This window comes from Mustelus asterias, unplaced genomic scaffold, assembly GCF_964213995.1.
Source record: "Mustelus asterias unplaced genomic scaffold, sMusAst1.hap1.1 HAP1_SCAFFOLD_2878, whole genome shotgun sequence".
NCBI classification, from domain to species: Eukaryota; Metazoa; Chordata; class Chondrichthyes; order Carcharhiniformes; family Triakidae; genus Mustelus; species Mustelus asterias.
The window spans coordinates 1,695-25,178 of NW_027592823.1; the positions used below are offsets into that span (position 1 = coordinate 1,695).

Consider the following 23,484-nt stretch of genomic DNA (forward strand, 5'->3'; position numbering starts at 1 on the left):
AGTGCCCTGGGGAGAGAGGGAGTGCCCTGGGGAGAGAGTGAGGGCCCTGGGGAGAGAGTGAGGGCCCTTTGGAGAGAGTGAGGGCCCTGGGGAGAGAGGGAGTGCCCTGGGGAGAGAGTGAGGGCCCTGGGGAGAGAGTGAGGGCCCTGGGGAGAGAGTGAGGGCCCTGGGGAGAGAGTGAGGGCCCTGGGGAGAGAGTGAGGGCCCTGGGGAGAGAGGGAGGGCCCTGGGGAGAGAGGGAGGGCCCTGGGGAGAGAGAGAGGGGCCTGGCCGGGGATGTGAAGCAAAGCCGAGGATGTGAGTTAATCCAACAATTTGGTGACACGTTGCTGTGACATTCACCTCAGGGCCTGAAGACCATTCCCAGTTTTTATGCGGAATGTCAACAGGATGGAAGTTGGAAGACTCCCGGATACAGTTGTCAACGTAAGTGGTGTGTGTGGAATGATAGCTATTGTCACCGTTAATCCACTGAACCAGAACGTCGCAGAGCGGAATCTGGTCTCTGAAGCCATGGGCGAGATCTCCTGGCCTCCCGGATGGTTGTTTCTGGTGGCAGGAAGCGGCACGCCAGTCACCGGTGGCAAGATCTGGTCCCGCCACTGTCAATGGGACTTCCCATTGAATCCGCCCCCTGCCGCCGGGAAGTCTGTGGCAGGCGGGCAGGGTTGGCAAAGTTGCCACGACCAGGGGATGCCGCTGACCTGAACATAGAAACATAGAAGATAGGAGCAGGAGGAGGCCATTCGGCCCTTCGAGCCTGCTCCGCCATTCATCACCATCATGGCTGATCATCCAACTCAATAGCCTAATCCTGCTTTCCCCCCATAACCTTTGATCCCGTTCACCCCAAGTGCTAGATCCAGCCGCCTCTTCAATACATTCAATGTTTTGGCATCAACTACTTCCTGTGGTGATGAATTCCACAGGCTCACCACTCTTTGGGTGAAGAAATGTCTCCTCATCTCCGTCCTAAATGGTCCACCCCGAATCCTCAGACCGTGACCCCTGGTTCTGGACTCCCCCCACCATCGGGAACATCCTCCCTGCATCTACCCTGTCTAGTCCTGTTAGAATTTTATAAGTCTCTATGAGATCCCCCCTCATTCGTCTGAACTCCAGCGAAAACAATCCTAACCTGGTCAATCTCTCCTCATACATCAGTCCCACCATCCCTGGAATCAGCCGGGTAAACCTTCGCTGCACTCCCTCCAGAGCAAGAACATCCTTCCTCAGAAAAGGAGACCAAAACTGCACACAATACTCTAGGTGTGGCCTCACCAAGGCCGTGTATAATTGCAACAACACATCCCTGCTCCTGTACTCGAAACCTCTCGCAATAAAGGCCAACATACCATTTGCCTTCTTTACCGCCTGCTGCACCTGCATGCTTACCTTCAGCGACTGGTGCACAAGGACACCCAGGTCCCTCTGCACACTCCCCTCTACCAATTTTGGTAGATTGAACCAGGGCAGGACATACTCAGTTAATGGTAGGGCGTTGGGGAGAGTTACAGAACAAAGAGATCTAGTGGTACAGGTTCATAGCTCCTTGAAAGTGGAGTCACAGGTGGACAGAGTGGTGAAGAAGGCATTCGGCATGCTTGGTTTCATTGGTCAGAACATTGAATACAGGAGTTGGGACGTCTTGTTGAAGTTGTACAAGACATTGGTAAGGCCACACTTGGAATACTGTGTGCAATTCTGGTCACCCTATTATAGAAAGGATATTATTAAACTAGAAAGAGTGCAGAAATATTTACTAGGATGCTACCAGGACTTGATTGTTTGAGTTACAAGGAGAGGTTGGATAGACTGGGATTTTTTTTCCCTGGAGCGTAGGAGTCTTAGGGGTGATCTTATAGAGGTCTACAAAATGATGAGGGACATAGATCAGCTAGATAGTCAAGAGCTTTTCCCAAAGGTAGGGGAGTCTAAAACTGGAGGGCATAGGTTTAAGGTGAGAGGGGAGAGATACAAAGGGGTCCAGAGGGTGGTGAGTGTCTGGAACGAGCTGCCAGAGGTAGCAGTGGAGGCGGGCACAATTTTGTCTTTTAAAAAGACAGTTACATGGGTAAGATGGGTATAGAGGGATATGGGCCAAACGTGGGCAATTGGGACGAGCTTAGTGGTAAAAATTGGGCAGCATGGACAAGTTGGGCTGAAGCGTCTCTTTCCTTGCTGTAAACCTCTATGACTCTATTGGAGAGCGCAGAGATCTCGGGGGGTTGTGGGGCGGTAGGAGTTTACAGCAGACGGGTGAGCGAGGTGTGGGGAGGGGGGCGAGGCACCGGTGAGATTGGAGAGTTTAAAAATGGAGCTAAACCAGGAGCCGATGTGGGTCAGCGAGGACAAGGAGGGGAGGTGACAGGAGAAGGAACTCCATCGGGACACCAATGCCAACAGATCCGTTGAGTTAATCCGCTTCCAAGATGTCTCTGTTCAATTTTAATGTGCTTTCCTTCAGCTGTAGACTGTTCGATTCCACCTGAGATTGAGAACGGGAGAGTTACATTCATTACACAGGCAGATGTCACCATCTATAAATCCGCAATTCGCTATCAGTGCGATGGGCCTTATTACCAACTACAATCAAACCAAGACCGTGAGTAGATTACACTAAAGAAGAACATAAACTAGAAAGAGTGCAGAAAAGATTTACTAGGATGCTACCGGGACTTGATGGTTTGAGTTATAAGGAGAGGCTGGATAGACTGGGACATTTTTCTCTGGAGTGTAGGAGGCTGAGGGGTGATCTTATAGAGTTCTATAAAATAATGAAGGGCATAGATCAGCTAGATAGTCAACATCTTTTCCCAAAAGTAGGGGAATCTAAAACTAGACTTGGATGCTACTGGGACTTGATGGTTTGAGTTATAAGGAGAGACTGGATAGACTGGGACTTTTTTCTCTGGAGCGTAGGAGGCTGAGGGGTGATCTTATAGAGGTCTATAAAATAATGAGGGGCATAGACCAGCTAGATAGTCAACATCTTTTCCCAAAAGTAGGGGAATCTATATCTAGACTTGGATGCTACTGGGACTTGATGGTTTGAGTTATAAGGAGAGGCTGGATAGACTGGGACTTTTTTCTCTGGAGCGTAGGAGGCTGAGGGGTGATCTTATAGAGCTCTATAAAATAATGAGGGGCACAGATCAGCTAGATAGTCAACGTCTTTTCCCAAAGGTAGGGGAGTCTAAAACTAGAGGGCATAGGTTTAAGGTGAGAGGGGAGAGATACAAAAGGGTCCAGAGGGGCAATTTTTTCACACAGAGGGTGGTGAGTGTCTGGAACGAGCTGCCAGAGGCAGTAGTAGAGGCGGGTACAATTTTGTCTTTTAAAAAGCGTTTAGACAGTTACATGGGTACGATGGGTATAGAGGGATATGGGCCAAATGCGGGCAATTGGGACGAGCTTAGTGGTTAAAAGAAAGCGGTGGCATGGACAAGTTGGGCCACCCTTTCACATGTTAAGCTGAATAGGATTTAGTAAATGCCTCTTAAGAAATGTGCTACGTTCTCTTGGCCACCTCCATTTTTGAAAGAATTTGTTTTCGGAGTGTGGGCGTCGCTGGCCAGACCCACCATTTATTGCCCATCCCTAATTGCCCCTTGAGAAGGTGGTGGGTGAGCCGCCATCTTGAAACCCGCTGCAGTCATCAGGTACCCGGAGCACCCGGAGGAAACCCACGCAGACACGGGGGAAGAACGTGCAGACTCCACACAGATAGTGACCCCCAAGCCGGGAATCGAACCCGGGTCCCTGGCACCGTGAGGCAGCAGTGCTAACCACATTGCCGATTGTTGCTGGTGCAGACGCGATGGGCCGAATGGCCTCCTTCTGCACAGCAGGGATTCTATGATTCTCTGCACATGTTAAGCTGAATAGGTGTTCGGATTTAGTAAATGCCTCTTAACAAATGTGCTACGTTCTCTTGGCAGGAGAATTTTATTGCACTGCCGAAGCGATGTGGAAGAATAATGGAACAGTCCTTCCTCAGTGCATCCCAGGTACAAGTAGTAACTGTTACTGACAAAACGCAGTAGTTAATAAGAACTCCGCGGACCAGAACACCAACATTGCAGCAAGGAGAGATGCACTGTGGAAGTTTTCCCATCTCATACTCAGAAGGACAAACACAAAAGCACACAATTTCACACCGGGACAAATGCAGGAACACCAAATTTCAAATGGCCACGGCAATTAGTGGCGTGGGAGGATAGGACGCTGTTCAGTCGGCGAGCGTCTCTGATTGGCTGAGGTGTTGCCATGGAGAAAAGGACAGGGACCCCCCCGAACTCTCGGGAAATTTTTTTAAAAGCCCGCGGTTTCATTAAGTTTTTTTTATCTGTTGAGAATGGGTTCCCACATTTGAAAAACTTTCACAATGTGTCTCTCTTTCCAGCATTTACTTATTAGTCACAAGTAAGTCTTACATTAACACCGCAATGAAGTTACTGTGAAATTCTCTGAGTCGCCACACTCCGGCGCCTGTTCGGGTAACACTGAGGGAAAATTTAGCACGGCCAATGCACCCTAACCAGCACGTCTTTCAGACTGTGGGAGGAAACCGGAGCACCCGGAGAAAACCCACGTGGGCAACGTGCTAACTCCACACAGACAGTGACCCAAGCCGGGAACCGAACCCGGGTCCCCGGCGCTGTGAAGCAGCAGTGCTAACCCACTGCGCTACCGTGCCGTTAGCCTTCATAGGGAGAGGATTTGAGTATAGGGATAGAGATGTTTTGCTGCAATTGTACAGGGCGTTGGTGAGGCCACACCTGGAGTATTGTGTGCAGTTTTGGTCTCCTTATCCGAGGAAGGATGTCCTTGCTATAGAGGGAGCGCAGCGAAGGTTTACCAGGCTGATTCCTGGGATGGCAGGTCTGTCATATCAGGAGAGACTAAGTCGGTTAGGATTATATTCACTGGAGTTTAGAAGAGTGAGAGGGGATCTCATAGAAACTTGGTCTCCTTCCACACTCCAGAGTTTATGTAAACTCTCCTCTCTGCTTTCCCTTCTGCAAGGAAAATAAGCCCACCTTTTAACAAAGAACAAATAACAGCACAGGAACAGGCCCTTCGGCCCCTCCAAGCCTGCACCGACCCTGCTGCCCGACTGAACTAAAACCCCCTACCCTTCCGGGGGCCATATCCCTCTATTCCCATCCTATTCATGTATTTATCAAGACGCCACTTAAAAGTCACTGTCGTATCCGCTTCCACTTCCTCCCCCGGCAGCGAGTTCCAGGCACTCACCACCCTCTGTGTAAAAAAAATCTGCCTCGTACATCTCCTTTAAACCTTGCCCCTCGCATCTTAAACCTGTGCCCCCAGTAATTGACTCTTCCATCCTGGGAAAAAGCTTCTCTGTCCATGCCCCTCAAAATCTTGTAGACTTCTATCAGGTCACCCCTCAACCTCCGTCGAGAGGTTTATTTATTAGTCGCAAGTAGGCTTACATTAACACTGCAATGAAGTTACTGTGAAAATCCCCTAGTCGCCACACTCCGGCGCCTGTTCGGGTAACACTGAGGGAGAATTTAGCACGGCCAATGCACCCTAACCAGCACGTCTTTCAGACTGTGGGAGGAAACCGGAGCACCCGGAGGAAACCCACGCAGACACGGGGAGAACGTGTAGATTCCACACAGACAGTGACCCGAGCCGGGAATCGAACCCGGGTCCCTGGCGCTGTGAAGCAGCAGTGCAAACCCGCTGTGCCACCGTGCTGTGCCCCATCTCCGGCCTATCCGGTTGACGAACATTTCCCAATGACCAGGGCGGGTGAGCTTGGGTGAGAGGGCGGGGTGGGAGGGGGAGGGGGGTGGGTGGGGGGGAGTGGGTCGGGGGGGTTGGCTGGGTGAGGTGTGGTGGGAGGGGCGGGGGGATGAAGGGGGTGAGGGTGGTGGGAGGGGCCGAGGGGAGGATGGGGGATGACGGGGGTAAGGGTGGTGGGAGGGGCCGGGGGGAGGGTGGGGGGATGAAGGGGGTGAGGGATGGTGGGAGGGGCCGGGGGTGAGACTGTAGGAGGGGCTGGGGGGAGGGTGGGGGGGTGAAGGGGGTGATGGTGGTGGGAGGGGCCGGCGGGAGGGTGGGGGGAAGGGCCGGGGAGAGGGTGGGGGGATGAAGGGGGTGAGGGTGGTGGGAGGGGACGAGGGGAGGATGGGGGGATGACGGGGGTGAGGGTGGTGGGAGGGGCCGGGGGGGGTGGGGGGATGGCAGTGAGGGGTGAAGGGGGTGGGAGGGTTCGGGGGGGGTGGGGGGATGGCAGTGAGGGGTGAAGGGGGTGGGAGGGTTCGGGGGGGGTCGGGGGGATGGCAGTGAGGGGTGAAGGGGAGTGGGAGGGGTCGGGGGGGTCGGGGGGATGGCAGTGAGGGGTGAAGGGAAGTGGGAGGGGTCGGGGGGGGTTGGGGGGATGGCAGTGAGGGGTGAAGGGGGGTGGGAGGGGTCGGGGGGTTGGGGGGATGGCAGTGAGGGGTGAAGGGAGTGGGAGGGGTCGGGGGGGGTGGGGGGATGGCAGTGAGGGGTGAAGGGGGGTGGGAGGGGTCGGGGGGGTGGGGGGATGGCAGTGAGGGTTGAAGGGGGGTGGGCAGGCCAGGTTTAACGGAGAGTTGATTGGGCACCAGGTTTTAAGCTTTGTTCTCGACCCTGTCCACAGTGTGTGGCAAACCCAGCAACCCCGTCGTCTTCCGCGAGCGGATCCTCCGGGGCTCGGTGGCGAAGAGGGGCAACTTCCCCTGGCAGGTCCTCTTCCAGCAGCCCAGGGGAGCGGGGGCCCTGATTTCAGACCAGTGGGTGCTGACGGCCGCCCATGTGGTTGATGGGACCACCGGCCTGTCCATGGTGGCCGGCATCACCAGCACGAAGCACCTGGAGCGCGACGGCACGCGGCTGCGCCACGCGGCGGTCTTCGTCCACCCCGGCTACCAGAGTGACGCCGGCCACGGACACAACTACGACAACGACATTGCCCTGGTGCGGCTGCGCTCCAAGGTGCGGCTGGGACCCGACCTCTCGCCCGTCTGCCTCCCATCCCGGGACGCCCAGCACGAGCTGCCCGTCACCAAGGTGGGCCTGGTCTCGGGCTGGGGCCTCACCGAGAACGACACACTGCCCACCGACCTGATGTTCGTGCGGCTGCCCATCCGGGAGATGGCGGAGTGCCGAAACCTCACCACCGGACACCAGGTCTCCATCACCGACAACATGATCTGCGCCGGCGACCAGGACGGTTCGGATAGTTGCCAGGGCGACAGCGGAGGGGCCTTTGTCTTCTCCCGTCCCAAACCCAGGCGCAACGAGTTCTTTGTTGGTGGCATCGTCTCGTGGGGCATCAGGTGTGGCACCTTCGGCTTTTACACGAAGGTGATGAACTATCTGGACTGGATAGAGGAAACCATGAGAAATAATTAACCCCTCAGAACATACAACATACAACATAGGACAAATAACATACAACATAGGAAATAGAACATAGAGCATGTAACACACAACATAGAGCATGTAACACACAACATAGAACATAGGACAGAGAACATAGGACATAGTTCATAGAATGTCGGACATAGAACATAGGACAGAGAACATAGAACATAGGACATAGAACATAGGACAGAGAACATAGGACATAGTTCATAGAATGTAGGACATAGAACAGAGAACATAGAACATAGAACATAGGACAGAGAACATAGGACATAGGATATCGTTCATAGAATGTAGGACATAGAATATGGGACATAGAACGTAGAACAGTACAGCACTGGAACAGGCCATTCGGCCCACTATGTTGTGCCGACCATGACTCCAAATTAAACTAACACCTTCTGCCTGCCCTTGCTCCATATCCCTCTATTCCTCGCACATTCATGTGCTTATCCAAAAGTCCCTGAAACCCCCCCGATTGTATCTGCCTCCACCCCTGGCAGCGCGTTCCACACACCTACCACTCTCTGTGTAAGACACTTGCCCCTCACATCTCCTTTAAACTCCCCCCACCCTCCCAGTTTAAGTGCGTGCTCCCTAGTATCAGACACCTTAAAGCGGGGTTGCTTTTTCCTGGATGGTACCAAGTTTCTTTGTTGGAGTTGCACTCATCCAGGCAAGCGGGGAGTTAGTTAAACTTTATTTATTAGTGTCACAAGTAGGCTTACATTAACACCGCAATGAAGTTACTGTGAAAATTCCCCGAGTCGCCACACTCCGGCGCCTGTTCGGGTAACACTGAGGGAGAATTTAGCACCGAATCAGCACGTCTTTCAGACTGTGGGAGGAAACCGGAGCACCTGGAGAAAACCCATGCAGACACGGGGAGAATGTGCAGACTCCACACAGACAGTGACCCAGGCCGGGAATCGAACCCAGGTCCCTGGCGCTGTGAGGCAGCAGTGCTAACCACTGTGCCACCGTGCCATCCCTACATCTCTGGAAAATGGATTCTGTCAACCCAATCTATGCCTCTCATAATTTTATAGACTTCTATCGTGTCTCCCCTCAGCCTCCGCTGCTCCAGAGAAAACAACCCAGTTTGTCCAGCCTCTCCTTATAGCTCAGACCCTCTAATCCAGGCAACATTCTGGTAAACCTCTTCTGCACCCTCTCCAAAGCCTCCACATCAAAGAACAAAGAACAGTACAGCACAGGAAACAGGCCCTTCGGCCCTCCAAGCCTGTGCTGCTCATTGGTCCAACTAGACCAATCGTTTGTATCCCTCCATTCCCAGGTTGCTCATGTGGCTATCTAGATAAGTCTTAAACGATGTCAGCGTGCCTGCCTCCACCACCCTACTTGGCAGCGCATTCCAGGCCCCCACCACTCTCTGTGTAAAAAACGTCCCTCTGATATCTGAGTTATACTTCACCCCTCTCACCTTGAGCCCGTGACCCCTCGTGATCGTCACTTCTGATCTGGGAAAAAGCTTCCCACTGTTCACCCTATCTATACCCTTCATAATCTTGTACACCTCTATTAGATCTCCCCTCATTCTCCGTCTTTCCAGGGAGAACAACCCCAGTTTACCCAATCTCTCCTCATAGCTAAAACCCTCCATACCAGGCAACATCCTGGTAAACCTTCTCTGCACTCTCTCTAACGCCTCCACGTCCTTCTGGTAGTGCGGCGACCAGAACTGGACGCAGTACTCCAAATGTGGCCTAACCAGTGTTCTATACCGCTGCATCATCAGACTCCAGCTTTTATACTCTATACCCCGTCCTATAAAGGCAAGCATACCACATCCTTCCTGTAACGTGGCGACCAGAATCACATAAACCATAGAATCCCTGCAGTGCAGAAGGAGGCCATTCGGCCCATTGAGTTTGCACCAACAACAATCCCACCCAGGCCCTATCCCCGTAACCCCATATATTTACCCCGCTAATCCCTCTCACCCACGCATCTCAGGACACTAAGGGACAATTTAGCATGACCAGTCCACATAACCTGCACATCTTTGGACACTAAGGGGCAATTTACCATGGCCAATCCACCTAACCAGCACATCTTTCGGACTGTGGGAGGAAACCAGAGCACCCGGAGGAAACCTACGCAGACACGGGGAGAATGTGCAAACTCCACACAGAGAGTGACCCAAACCGGGAATTGAACCTGGGTCCCTAGCGCTGTGAGGCAGCAGTGCTAACCCACTATGCCGTCCTGCACAGAACGTAAGTGTGGCCTAACCAAAGCTTCACACGGCTGTAACATGACCCTTGTACCCTCAGTGCCCCGACCAATAAAGGCAAGCATACCGTAAGCTTCTTTCCCACCCTATCTACTTGTGTAGCCACGCCAATTAAAAAGTGCCACTGAGTTTGAATATCAGAATTTAAACGTATCTTTCTAATGAATTAAAATTGAAAGTTTTTAACCAGTTTGTTTATTATCATTTGCTAAAATCTCACATCGTTTCTCCGCACATCGCCACATGCAATTTTTGCTTTGTTGCGCAAACTCCTGTCTTGCTGAGGGAAAAACAGACATCCTACCGAAGTTTTTCACCTGGCACTCACCTGGTGCCTGGACAGGTCACAGAATCACAGGATACCACAGTGCAGAAGAGGCCCTTCGGCCCATCGAGTCTGCACCGAGGCATGAAATGCCCTGACCAGCCCACCTAATCCCACTTGCCAGCACTTGGCCCGTAGCCTTGAACGTTACGCTGTGCCAGATACTCATCCAGGTACTTTGTAAAGGATGTGAGGCCTCCCGCCTCCACCACCCTCCCAGGCCGCGCATTCCAGACCCTCACCACCCTCTGGGTAAAAACGTTTTTCCTCAAATCCCCCCTAAACCTTTTGATTTGATTTGGTTTGATTTATTATTGTCACATGTATTGGGATACAGTGAAAAGTATTGTTTCTTGCGCGCTATACAGACAAAGCATACCGTTCATAGAGAAGGAAAGGAGAGAGTGCAGAATGTAGTGTTACGGTCATAGTTAGGGTGTAGAGTAAGATCAACTTTAATGCGAGGTAGGTCCATTCAAAAGTCTGGCAGCAGCAGGGAAGAAGCTGTTCTTGAGTCGGTCGGTACGTGACCTCAGACTTTTGTATCCTTTTCACGACGGAAGAAGGTGGAAGAGAGAATGTCCGGGGTGCGTGGGGGTCCTTGATTATGCTGGCTGCTTTTCCCCGAGGCAGCAGGAAGTATAGACAGAGTCAATGGATGGGAGGCTGGTTTGCGTGATGGATTGGGCTACATTCACAACCTTTTGTAGTTCCTTGCGGTCTTGGGCAGAGCAGGAGCCATACCGAGCTGTGATACAACCAGAAAGAATGCTTTCTATGGTGCGTCTGTAAAAATTGGTGAGAGTCGGAGCGGACATGCCAAATGTCCTTAGTCTTCTGAGAAAGTAGAGGCGTTGGTGGGGCTTTCTTAAGTATAATTAAGCCTCCCATCCCTCACTTTAACTTGTGTCACCTCGTGACTGACCCTTCAGCTAAAGGGAACAGCTGCTACCTATCCACTCTGTCCCTGCTCCTCATAACCTTGTCCACCTCGATCAGGTCGCCCCTCAGTCTTCGCTGCTTCAACAGAAACAACCCAAACCCACTCAACCTATCCAGATGCAATGAAGCCAATCTTCAAACTCTCACAACAATTTATACTGCATGAGAAAAGGGCGCTAAGTGGTTGGCAAGTCGAATATCGTTGGTCGAGGTGTTGCCATGGAGAATGTACCAGGGAACAAATGTCCCCCCATGCTTCCTTCAAAAAGGAAGTATTCAAACCCTGGACATGTTCCTCTCTCCTGCACAAGGCAGCCCCCTGAGTATTCTCCTCTTGTTCGTTTTTACGGGATGTGGGCGTCACTGGCTGGGCCGGCATTTATTCCCCGTCCCTCACTGCCCTCCATTTTCATAGAATTCATCAAATCCCTACAGTGCAGAAGGAGGCCATTTGGCCCATCGAGCCTGCACCGACAACAATCCCACCCAGCCCATATTCCCGTAAGCCCAAGCATTTACCCTGCTAATCCCCCTAACCCACACATCTCTGGACACTAAGGGGCAATTTAGCATGGCCAATCCACCTAACCTGCACATCTTTGGACACTAAGGGATAATTTAGCATGGCCAATCCACCTAACCTGCACATCTTTGGACACTAAGGGATCATTTAACATGGCCAATCCACAAAACCTACACATTTTTGGACACTAAGGGATAATTTAGCATGGCCAATCCACCTAACCTGCACATTTTTGGACACTAAGGGGCAATTTAGCATGGCCAATCCACCTAACCTGCACATTTTTGGACACTAAGGGGCAATTTAGCATGGCCAATCCACCTAACCTGCACATTTCTGGACACTAAGGGGCAATTTAGCATGGCCAATCCACCTAACCTACACATCTTTGGACACTAAGGGGCAATTTAGCATGGCCAATACACCTACCCGCACACTTTTGGACACGAAAGGATAATTTAGCATGACCAATCCACCCAACCTGAACATCTTTGGACACTAAGACAATTTAGCATGGCCAATCCACCCAACCTGCACATCTTTGGACACTAAGAGACAATTTAGCATTGCCAATCTATCTAACCTGCATATCTTTGGACAGTAAGGGACAATTTAGTCTGGCCAATCCATCTAACCTGCACATCTTTGGATACTAAGGGGCAATTTAGCATGGCCAATCCCCCTAACCTGCACATCTTGGATGCTGAAGTATAATTTAGTATGGCCAATCCACCAAACCTGCGTACCTTTAGACACTAAGGGGCAATTTAGCATGGCCAATCCAGCTAACCAGCACATCTTTGGACACTAAGGGACAATTTAGCACGGCCAATCCACCTAACCTACAAATCTTTGGACACTAAGGGGCAATTTAGCATGGCCAATCCAGCTAACCTGCACATCTTTGGACACTAAGGGGCAATTTAGCATGGCCAATCCACCTAATCTACACATCTTTGGACACTAAGGGGCAACTTGTCCGGGTAGGGTTAGGGTTAGGGTTAGGGTTTGCGTAAAGGTTAGTGTCCGGGTTAGCATGAAGGTTCATGTCCGCGTTAAGGTTAGCGTGAAGTTTAGTGTTAAGGGTTGGGTTTTTGGGGTGGGACAGAGAAAGGACATGTCCCCTTTTCTTCCAGCTCACGTCGCACCCTTGTTCCCCCCTGTGGTTAGGGTTAGGGCTGGGGTTAGGGGTTAGGGTTTCGGTTTAGTGTTAGGGCTAGGGTTCGGCATTAGGGGTTAGGGTTAGTGTTAGCGTTAGCAGTTAGGGTTAGTGTTCATGTTAGTGGTTAGGGTTAGGGTTAAGGTGGGTTCGGGTTAAGGGTTAGGGTTAAGGTTAGGGGTTCGGGTTTTCGAGCTCGTGTTAGGGTTAGGGTTAGGATTAGAGATTAGGGGTTAGGATTAGGGTTGGGGTTAGGGTTAGAGTTAGGGTTAGGTGTTAGGGGTTAGGGTTAGGGTTAAGGGTTAGGGTTAGGTTTAGAGGTTAGGGGTTCGGGTTGGGGTTAGGGTTAAGGGTTAGGTGTTAGGGCTCGGGTTGGGATTAGAGGTTAGGGTTTAGGGTTATGGGTTAGAGGTTATGGGTTAGGGTTAGGGAATAGGGGTTAAGGGTTCGAGGTTATGGGTTAGAGTTAGGAATTAGAGGTTAGGGGTTTGGGGTGAGAGGTTATGGGTTAGAGTTAGGGCTAGGGATTAAGGTTTAGAGGTTAGGGATGAGGGTTTAGAGGTTACAGGTTAGGAATTGGGTGTCAGCAGTTTGACATTGGAATTAGGGATTAGGGTTTAGGGTTAAAGGTTGGGACGTTAGGGGTTAAGGGTTAGGGTTAAAGGTTGGGACATTCCACATCACGCCAAGTGGGACGTCATTTCCTTCCCTCTCATATTTGTTGAGTAAACTGTGGGAGACCAGTCAGGAGGCTCGGAGTAAATAACTGTGCAATGAAGAGGGGTTGAGTTTGTTGGTTTTGGTTGAAGATTAATCCCGGGCTGTCGAGTGCTGTGAACTGATCTGTTCCACTGACCAGCTGACGACTCTCATGCCAAGTTGTCCTGACGCCATGGACGTGAGATTGCTGTCGATGCGGTGAGTGTGACACTGATCGTTGACAAGGGTGATAGCGTTCCCGGGAAGGTGATGTAACTGTTCCCTTTGGGAGCGAGGTGGCTTATTCCGGGATGAATCCCTGATCACTAAGAAGCTCGCTTGCTGGGAAAAGTGCTTCGCCCTGTGTGTCCGACACCAGTCAGAGTGAAAGTTCTGAACACACTCGGTCGTGACTTAGCGACATCGAGGATTCAATCATTAACCTGGAAATTCCCATCGCTATTGCCAGACTCTATGGGGGCGATTTTACTGGTTCGTCCCACGGGGAGGTGGGGTGAGGGGGGTGGTCTTTGCAGGGGCAGAGGGGGGACATTAGGCTTAAGGACAATCAGGGTGGGGTCAATCAAGGTGGGGGGGATTTTGAGGAGGGGTAATCGAGGGAGGACAATCGGATGGGGGTGTGATGCCCCGGGGGTGAGGGGGTGGGGGTAGTGACAGATCCCATGTACACACGGTGCACTGGGATATCTCATAGATATCCCAGTGCACCGTGTGTACATTTGCACAGCAAACTGCGAGATCGGGGCACCTGCGCAATGGTGCCCCAGGAGCTCAGCGGCCAGCTTTTCGGTGCAAATAGACTCCGCCTACTCCCCCTACTGGCGAGAATCACATTTCACCTCATTTTACCTTTGAAGGGTTGTACGATTGCGTCTGGGAGCTTGCCCCAAAAAAATGGGCGTGTTTCTCTCCTGTTTTACATTCGTTTGGGACTTTTCTCAATAAGATCGCCCCCAAAGTGTGTGCACTCATTGTTACCAGTAACCCTTGTTGAAAACTGTCCTGTATGGTGTGAACTAAATTCTCGGCCAGTGGGCAAAGTTGGAAACTAAACATCAAATCCTTTCCTGAGAGTTGGTTTATTTACAGAATGCAGCATTGCGTATGTCGAACTCCTAACCCCGCAGTCTCTATTTAAACTCTATCAATATATCAACCAGAAATAAACAAATGAACCGGAATCGAGAAGGGAAGGGCAGCGCCTGCACTGGAAATTTAAATAAAACGTCAAAAGGAAAGTCAACTGACTAAACCTAAAAAGTCACACAGCCCCCCCGCTCCCCCCGACAGTGCCCATGGGCCACGAGAGGCCTGACACCACCAGCATGGCCAATCCACCTAACCTGTGCATCTTTGGACACTAAGGGGCAATTTAGCATGGCCAATCCATCTAACCTGTGCATCTTTGGACACTAAGGGGCAATTTAGCATGGCCAATCCACCTAACCTGCGCATCTTTGGACACTAAGGGGCAATTTAGCATGGCCAATCCATCTAACCTGTGCATCTTTGGACACTAAGGGGCAATTTAGCATGGCCAATCCATCTAACCGGTGCATCTTTGGACACTAAGGGGCAATTTAGCATGGCCAATCCACCTAACCCGCACATCTTTGGATACTAAGGGGCAATTTAGCATGGCCAATCCACCTAACCTGCGCATCTTTGGATACTAAGGGGCAATTTAGCATGGCCAATCCACTTAACCTGCACATCTTTGGATACTAAGGGGCAATTTAGCATGGCCAATCCCCCTAACCTGTGCATCTTTGGATACTAAGGGGCAATTTAGCATGGCCAATCCACTTAACCTGCACATCTTTGGATACTAAGGGGCAATTTAGCATGGCCAATCCACCTAATCTTCACATCTTTAGACACTGAGGGGCAATTTAGCATGGTCAAACCAACTAACCCGCACATCTTTGGATACTAAGGGGCAATTTAGCATGGCCAGTGCACCTAATCTTCACATCTTTAGATACTAAGGGGCAATTTAGCATGGCCAATGCACCTAACCTACACATCTTTGGATACTAAAGGGCAATTTAGCATGGCCAATCCACCTAACCTGCACATCTTTGGACACTAAGGGGCAATTTAGCATGGTCAAACCAACTAACCCGCACATCTTTGGATACTAAGGGGCAATTTAGCATGGCCAATCCACCTAACCTGTACATCTTTGGACACTAAGGGGCAATTTAGCATGGCCAATCCACCTAACCTACACATCTTTGGATACTAAAGGGCAATTTAGCATGGCCAATCCACCTAACCTGCACATCTTTGGACACAAAGGGGCAATTTAGTACAGCCAATTCAACTAACCCACACATCTCTGGACACTATGGGGCAATTTAGCATGGCCAATCCACCTAATCTGCCCATCTTTGGACATGCAGGGGCAATTTAGCATGGCCAATGCAACTAACCTGCACATGTTTGGACTGTGGGAGGAAACCGGAGCACCCCCGAAGGAAATCCACACAGACACGGGGGAGAACGCGCAAACTCCACACAGACAGTGACCCGAGAACGGAATCAGACCCGGGTCCCTGGCGCTGTGAGGCAGCGGCGCTAACCAGATTCACTGCGGCAACTCGCCAAGGCTCCTTTGCCAGCACCTTCCAAAACCCACAAGAAACTGACATTGGAGGGAGGGTCAGCTGTTGACCAGGTCGAGACATATAAGGGTAAAAATTTGGTGGTTGGAGAGATGTGAAGGCTTTCAAGACGGGAGATTAGAAAATCGGGCCTGGTGAGGAACTCACAGACAATCCGATGTCCAACATTTGACGCCAGTTCCAGGAATCTCTGCAATCTCTCGGCTCTCGCTGTCCCCGAAGATCCGCAATTTCCACCCGAGGTTAATTCAATCCTTTTTCTCCCGGTGTCTTGTCCAGGTCTCTGCTGGTGTTGTGGGCTTTAATTGCCGTGACGTTGACGGAACTGAACCACTCAAGTTTATTTGGAGAGATCTACCTGACAAATTACCACCACAGGGAGACCCGTAGCTGGGATATCACCGTTCCACCAGGATTTGCTCTCAGACTCCATTTCCGGCACTACGATTCATTGCAATCTTCCTCCTGTGAGCAGCAATACATGGAGGTATCGCCACGTTCCATTCTGTTTAGATTCAGAGTTAATCACCGTGGGGTCGTAACACTGGAACTCCAACCTGAGAGGAGCGTGCCAACCAGGGGAGGCACGGTGGCACAGTGGGTTAGCACTGCTGCCTCACAGCGCCAGGGTCACGGGTTCGATTCCCGGCTTGGGACACTGTCTGTGCGGAGTCTGCACATTCTCCCCGTGTCTGCATGGGTTTCCTCCGGGTGCTCCGGTTTCCTCCCACACTCCAAAGATCATAGAATCCTACAGTGCAGAAGGAGGCCATCTGGCCCATCGAGTCTCCACCGACCACAATCCCACCCATGCCCTATCCCTGTAACCCATGCATTTACCCTAGCTCGTCCCCCTGACACTAAGGGGCAATTTAGCACAGCCAATCCACCTAACCTGCACATCTTTGGACACTAAGGGGCAATTTAGCATGGCCAATCCACCTAACATGCACATCTTTGGCCACTAAGGGGCAATTTAGCATGGCCAATCCACCTAACCTACACATCTTTGGCCACTAAGGGGCAATTTAGCATGGCCAATCCACCTAACCTACACATCTTTGGCCACTAAGGGGCAATTTAGCATGGCCAATCCACGTAACCTACATGTCTTTCGGACTGTGGGAGGAAACCAGAGCACCCGGAGGAAACCCACGCAGACACGGGGAGAACGTTCAGACTCCACACAGACAGTGATCTGAGCCTGGAATCGAACCCGGGCCCCTGGCGCTGTGAGGCAGCAGTGTTAACCACTGCGCCACAGCTCCTGTAGGATTGATCGCGACTGGTTCGGTGCATCCCTGGCTGTCCCGTTCGCTTCCTTCACGCTTTTGTGTTTCACCGCAGGCCTTTGCGGACCGGCAGCGACTGGGAACCTTGTGTGGCGACAGGTCTTTGGTCCAGGTGCATTTTCCAAGCTCAAAGTTGATGGCGAATGGTGACCACATTGTTAAACTGCGCGCGCGCTTCAATTCCTTGGATCAGGAAAGCCGACGGGGATTCTCCCTGTTTTACGAAGCCATCGGTAAGTTGTCCTCAACTGAGTTCAATGTCATCCTGGCTTTCACCGAGCATTCGCTGCCCTTCCTTCATTGTAATTGGGTCAGAACTCTTCCTTTCCCAAACAACAGTGCTGTGTGTGTGTGTGTGAGCACGTTAAACCCCCCACCGTGCCCCCCCCCCGCATCCCCCACGCACCCCCCCACACCCCCCACCTCGTGCCCCCCCACGCCACACCCACGCCCCCCCCCGCGGGCCCCCCCGCCCGGCCCCCTCCGCGCCCCCCCGCACCCCTCCCGCACCCCCCCCCACGCCCCCGCCCCCCCCGCGCCCCCCCTCGCACCCGCGCACCCCCCCCACCCACGCCCTCCCCACCCCCCACACCCCCTGCCCCCTCCCCCCCTCCCCTGCCTGCACATCTTTGGACACTAAGGGGCAATTTAGCATGGCCAATCCCCCTAACCTGCACATCTTTGGACACTAAGGGGCAATTTAGCATGGCCAATCCACCTAACCCACACATCTTTGGACACTAAGGGGCAATTTAGCATGGCCAATCCACCTAACCCACACATCTTTGGACACTAAGGGGCAATTTAGCATGGCTAATCCACCTAACCTGCACATCTTTGGACACTAAGGGGCAATTTAGCATGGCCAATCCACCTAACCTGCACATCTTTGGACACTAAGGGGCAATTTAGCATGGCCAATCCACATAACCTGCACTTCTTTGGACACTAAGGGGCAATTTAGCATGGCCAATCCACCTAACCTGCACATCTTTGGACACTAAGGGGCAATTTAGCATGGCCAATCCACCTAACCCACACATCTTTGGACACTAAGGGGCAATTTAGCATGGCCAATCCACCTAACCCACACATCTTTGGACACTAAGGGGCAATTTAGCATGGCTAATCCACCTAACCTGCACATCTTTGGACACTAAGGGGCAATTTAGCATGGCAAATACAACTCAGCCGCACATCTTTGGACACTAAGGGGCAATTTAGCATGGCCAATCCACCTAACCTGCACATCTTTGGACACTAAGGGGCAATTTAGCATGGCCAATCCACTTAATGCGCACATCTTGGACACTAAGGGGCAATTTAGCATGGCCAATCCACCGAACCTGCACATCTTTGGACACTAAGGGGCAATTTAGCATGGCCAATCCACCTAACCTACGCATCTTTGGACACTAAGGGGCAATTTAGCACGGCCAATACATCTAACCTGCACATCTTTGGACACTAAGGGACAATTTAGCATGGCCAATACATCTAACCTGCACATCTTTGGACACTAAGGGGCAATTTAGCATGGCCAATCCACCTAACCTGCACATCTTTGGACACTAAGGGGAAATTTACCATGGCCAATCCACCTAACCTGCACATCTTTCGATACTAAGGGGCAATTTAGCCTGGCCAATCCACCTAACTGGCACATCTTTGGACACTAAGGGGCAATTTAGCATGGCCAATCCACCTAACCTACGCATTTTTGGACACTAAGCGGCAATTTAGCACGGCCAATCCACCTAACCTACGCATTTTTGGACACTAAGCAGCAATTTAGCATGGCCAATCCACCTAACCTGCACATCTTTGGACACTAAGGGGCAATTTAGCATGGCCAATCCACCTAACCCACACATCTTTGGACACTAAGGGGCAATTTAGCATGGCCAATCCACCTAACCCACACATCTTTGGACACTAAGGGGCAATTTAGCATGGCTAATCCACCTAACCTGCACATCTTTGGACACTAAGGGGCAATTTAGCATGGCCAATCCACCTAACCTGCACATCTTTGGACACTAAGGGGCAATTTAGCATGGCCAATACAACTCAGCCGCACATCTTTGGACACTAAGGGGCAATTTAGCATGGCCAATCCACCTAACCTGCACATCTTTGGACACTAAGGGGCAATTTAGCATGCCAATGTGGGAGGAAACCGGAGCACCTGGGGGAAACCCATGCAGACACGGGGAGAAGGTGCAGACTCCGCACAGACTGTGACTCAAGACCAGGAATCGAACCCGGGTCCATGGTGCTGTGAGGCAGCGGCGCTGACCACTGTGCCACCGTGCCGCCCTTTTCCTTGTAGGAGAGGGAAATTCGATCGAGATGTTCAGAGTCACAATGAGGTCTGGGACAGAGAAGTTAAGGGAGAAACTGTTCCCATTGGTGGAAGGATGGAGAAAGTAGGGTCCCATACCAGTGTCCTCTGTTTGAACAGAGGGAAGTACGATAGGGTGAGGGCTGAATTGGCTCAGGTGGACTGGGTGAGCAGACTGGTCGGTAGGACAGCTGACGAACAGTGGAGAACAACGGGGACAGAGATTTAAGATGATCGTCGATAAGAACATAAGAAATAGGAGCAGGAGTAGGCCATCTTGCCCCTCGAGCCTGCCCCGCCATTCAATAAGATCATGGCCGATCTGAAATGGATCAGTTCCACTTACCGCCTGATCCCTATAACCCCTAATTCCCTTACCAATCAGGAATCCATCTATCCGTGATTTAAACATATTCAACGAGGTAGCCTCCACCACTTCAGTGGGCAGAGAATTCCAGAGATTCACCACCCTCTGAGAGAAGAAGTTCCTCCTCAACTCTGTCCTAAACTGACCCCCCTTATTTTGAGGCTGTGCCCTCTAGTTCTAGCTCCCTTTCTAAGCAACGGAAACTGCAAAGGGTCGTGAATGTAGCCCAATCCATCACTCAAACCAGCCTCCCATCCATTGTCTCTGTCTACACTTCCTACTGCTTCGGGCAAAGCAGCAAAATCAAGGACCCCACGCACCCCGGGCATTCTCTCTTCTACCTTCTTCCTTCGGGAAAAAGATACAAAAGTCTGAGGTCACGTACCAACCGGCTCAAGAACAACCTCTTCCCTGCTCAAGAACAACCTCTTCCCTGCTGCTGTTAGACTTTTGAATGGACCTACTTTATATTAAGTTGATCTTTCTCTACACCCTCGCTGTGACTGTAACACTACATTCTGCACCCTCTCCTTTCCTCCTCCCCTATGTACTCTATGAACGGTATGCTTTGTCTGTATAGCGCGCAAGAAACAATACTTTTCACTGTATCCCAATACATGTGACAATATTATATCAAATATTTCTCCCCTATGTACTCTATGAACGGTATGCTTTATCTGTATGGCGTGCAAGAAACAATACTTTTCACTGTATCCCAATACATGTGACAATATTATATCAAATATTTCTCCCCTATGTACTCTATGAATGGTATGCTTTGTCTGTATAGCGTGCAAGAAACAATACTTTTCACTCAGGAGGCAGATTCAATGGGAGATTTCAAAAGTGAATTAAGAGGTCTTGTGGCGCAGTGGGGTTAGCGTCCCTGCCTCTGAGCCTAGAAGCTCCGGGTTCAAGTCCCGCCCCAGGAGTTGACGGCCAAGGAAGCTGGGTCCATAACCCGGCCAAACAGGTTGAGTGCCAACTGGCAAAATCCTTCCTAACATGCCAATGACTGGCAGTCAGAGCGGGAGAGACTCCTGGTCAGCCACTCTTGATGTTGGGTGTCACCCCCTCAAGCTCTAAGCACCCCCTGGCCACAGACTAGCGACCTGCTCCGGGAATTACTAGCGATGGAAACAGAGGAAAGTTTGTCTTAGTGCACCGCTGGGAACAGGAGGGGTATTGAACATAAGAACTCAGAGCAGGAGTAGGCCATCTGGCCCCTCGAGCCTGCTCCGCCATTCAATAAGATCATGGCTGATCTTTTTGTGGACTCAGCTCCACTTACCCACCCGCTCACCATAACCCTTAATTCCTTTACTGTTCAAAAATGTATCCATCCTTGCCTTAAAAACATTCAACGAGGTAGCCTCACTGGGCAGGGAATTCCACAGATTCACAACCCTTTGTGTGAAGAAGTTCCTCCTCAACTCAGTCCTAAATCTGCTTCCCCTTATTTTGAGGTCATGTCCCCTAGTTCTAGTTTCACCCGCCAGTGGAAACAACCTCCCTGCTTCTATCTTATCAATTCCCTTCATAATCTTATATGTTTCAACAAGATCTCCCCTCATTCTTCTGAACTCCAATGAGTACAGCCCCAGTCTACTCAGTCTCTCCTCATAAGCCAGTCCTTCAACTCCGGAATCAACCTAGTGAATCTCCTCTGCACCCCCTCCAGTGCCAGTATATCCTTTCTCAAGTCGGAAGACTAAAACTGTACACAGTACTCCAGGTGTGGCCTCACCAGCACCTTATACAGCTGCAAACATAACCTCGCTGTTTTTAAACTCCATCCCTCTCGCAATGAAGGCCAAAATTCCATTTCCCTTCTTAATTACCTGCTGCACCTGCAAACCAACTCCTTGAGATTCCTGCACAAGGACACCCAGGTCCCTCTGCACAGCAGCATGCTGCAATTTTTTACCATTTAAATAATAGTCCATTTTGCTGTGATTCCCACCAAAATGGATGACCTCACATTTACACATTGGAATTGGAATTTCAAGGAGGAATTGAATCGTTATCCGAGGATGAAGAGCTACTGGGGTGGGGGAGCAGCACTCGGTGTCGTTTGGAGAGACCTGATGGGCTAAATGGGCCTCCTTCTGCGTTCTAACCGTCCCGCGATTCAGTGACACAGATCAATAGTGGAGAAACATGTCTATATTTTGCCCTTTTCCAGATATTGACGAATGCGGCTTTCGCTGGGATTCGCAGAGCGCTTGCGACCATTTCTGCCACAATTACATCGGAGGATACCAATGCCTCTGTCGCAAAGGCTACAGTCTCCAAAGCGACCGGAGAACTTGCAAAGGTAATGTGGATTGTCAAGACCCAGGCCAGCAACTCCAAGGTGTTTTATGAAGACAGCTTACGTTTTTACATTTGAAATTGGGCATTGGTGGTTCACTCCAGGTATGATTCAAGTGACCCACGAGGGAGCTTTTACCAAATAAAGTTTATTTAAGGACACAGTTAATATATAATTAAAAGAAGTAGTGTAACTTTTATCAATTGCGAGAATCAAACATGATACAATATAAACCTTAACAGCTAGCTATCTATGGTGTTCCAAATCAACAACATCACACAAAGGAGAAGAAATAGAATTATGGAATCCCTACAGGGCAGAACAAGGCCATTCGGCCCATCGAGCCTGCACTAACCACAATCCCACACAGGGACTATTCCCGTAACCCTTTATGCTGCTAATCCCCCTGTCACAAAGGGGCAATTTAGCATGGCCAATCCACCTAACCTGCACATCTTTGAACATGAATGGGCAATTTAACATGGCCAATCCCTCTAACCTTGCACATCTTTGGACACTAAGGGGCAATTTAGCATGGCCAATCCATCTAACCTGCACATCTTTGGACACTAAGGGGCAATTTAGCATGGCCAATCCCCCTAACCTGCGCATCTTTGGACACTAAGGGGCAATTTAGCACGGCTAATCCACCTAACCTGCACATCTTTGGACACTAAGGGGCAATTTAGCATGGCCAATCCACCTAACCTGCACATCTTTGGACACTAAGGGGCAATTTAGCATGGCCAATCCATCTAACCTGCACATCTTTGGACACTAAGGGGCAATTTAGCATGGCCAATCCACCTAACCTGCACATCTTTGGACACTAAGGGGCAATTTAGCATGGCCAATCCCTCTAATGTGCACATTTTTGGACACTAAGGGGCAATTTAGCATGGCCAATCCACTTAACCTGCACATCTTTGATGCTCTGGAGCCACATGTAGGCCAGACTGGGTAAGGATGGAAGATTTCCTTCCCTGAAGGAAATTAGTGAACCAGAAGGGTTTTTCCGGCAATCGACAATAGTTTCCTGTTTATCAGTAGATTCTTAATTCCAAATTTTTTTTTTATTGAATTCAAATTCCACCATCTGCCCTGGCAGGATTCGAACCCAGGTTCCCGGAACATTTGTTGAGTTTAGGTGGATTGGCCGTGATAAGTTGCCCCTTAGTGTCCAAAG

The 23,484-nt window shown here is 50.8% G+C and overlaps 1 protein-coding gene across 1 annotated transcript in view; it reads left to right on the forward strand.

Moving 5' to 3' along the window:
- The first annotated feature begins 294 nt into the window (after positions 1-294).
- Positions 295-23,484, forward strand: part of LOC144490105 (complement C1s subcomponent-like) — a 28,570-nt gene continuing 5,380 nt past the window's right edge. Inside the window, exons 1-8 of the mRNA XM_078207916.1 lie at positions 295-426; positions 2,468-2,605; positions 3,942-4,010; positions 6,662-7,413; positions 13,494-13,552; positions 16,261-16,468; positions 17,329-17,506; positions 22,170-22,301. Coding sequence (XP_078064042.1) covers positions 3,968-4,010; positions 6,662-7,413; positions 13,494-13,552; positions 16,261-16,468; positions 17,329-17,506; positions 22,170-22,301 — 1,372 coding nt within the window. The 5' untranslated portion in view covers positions 295-426; positions 2,468-2,605; positions 3,942-3,967. The remainder of the gene's footprint in view (positions 427-2,467; positions 2,606-3,941; positions 4,011-6,661; positions 7,414-13,493; positions 13,553-16,260; positions 16,469-17,328; positions 17,507-22,169; positions 22,302-23,484) is intronic.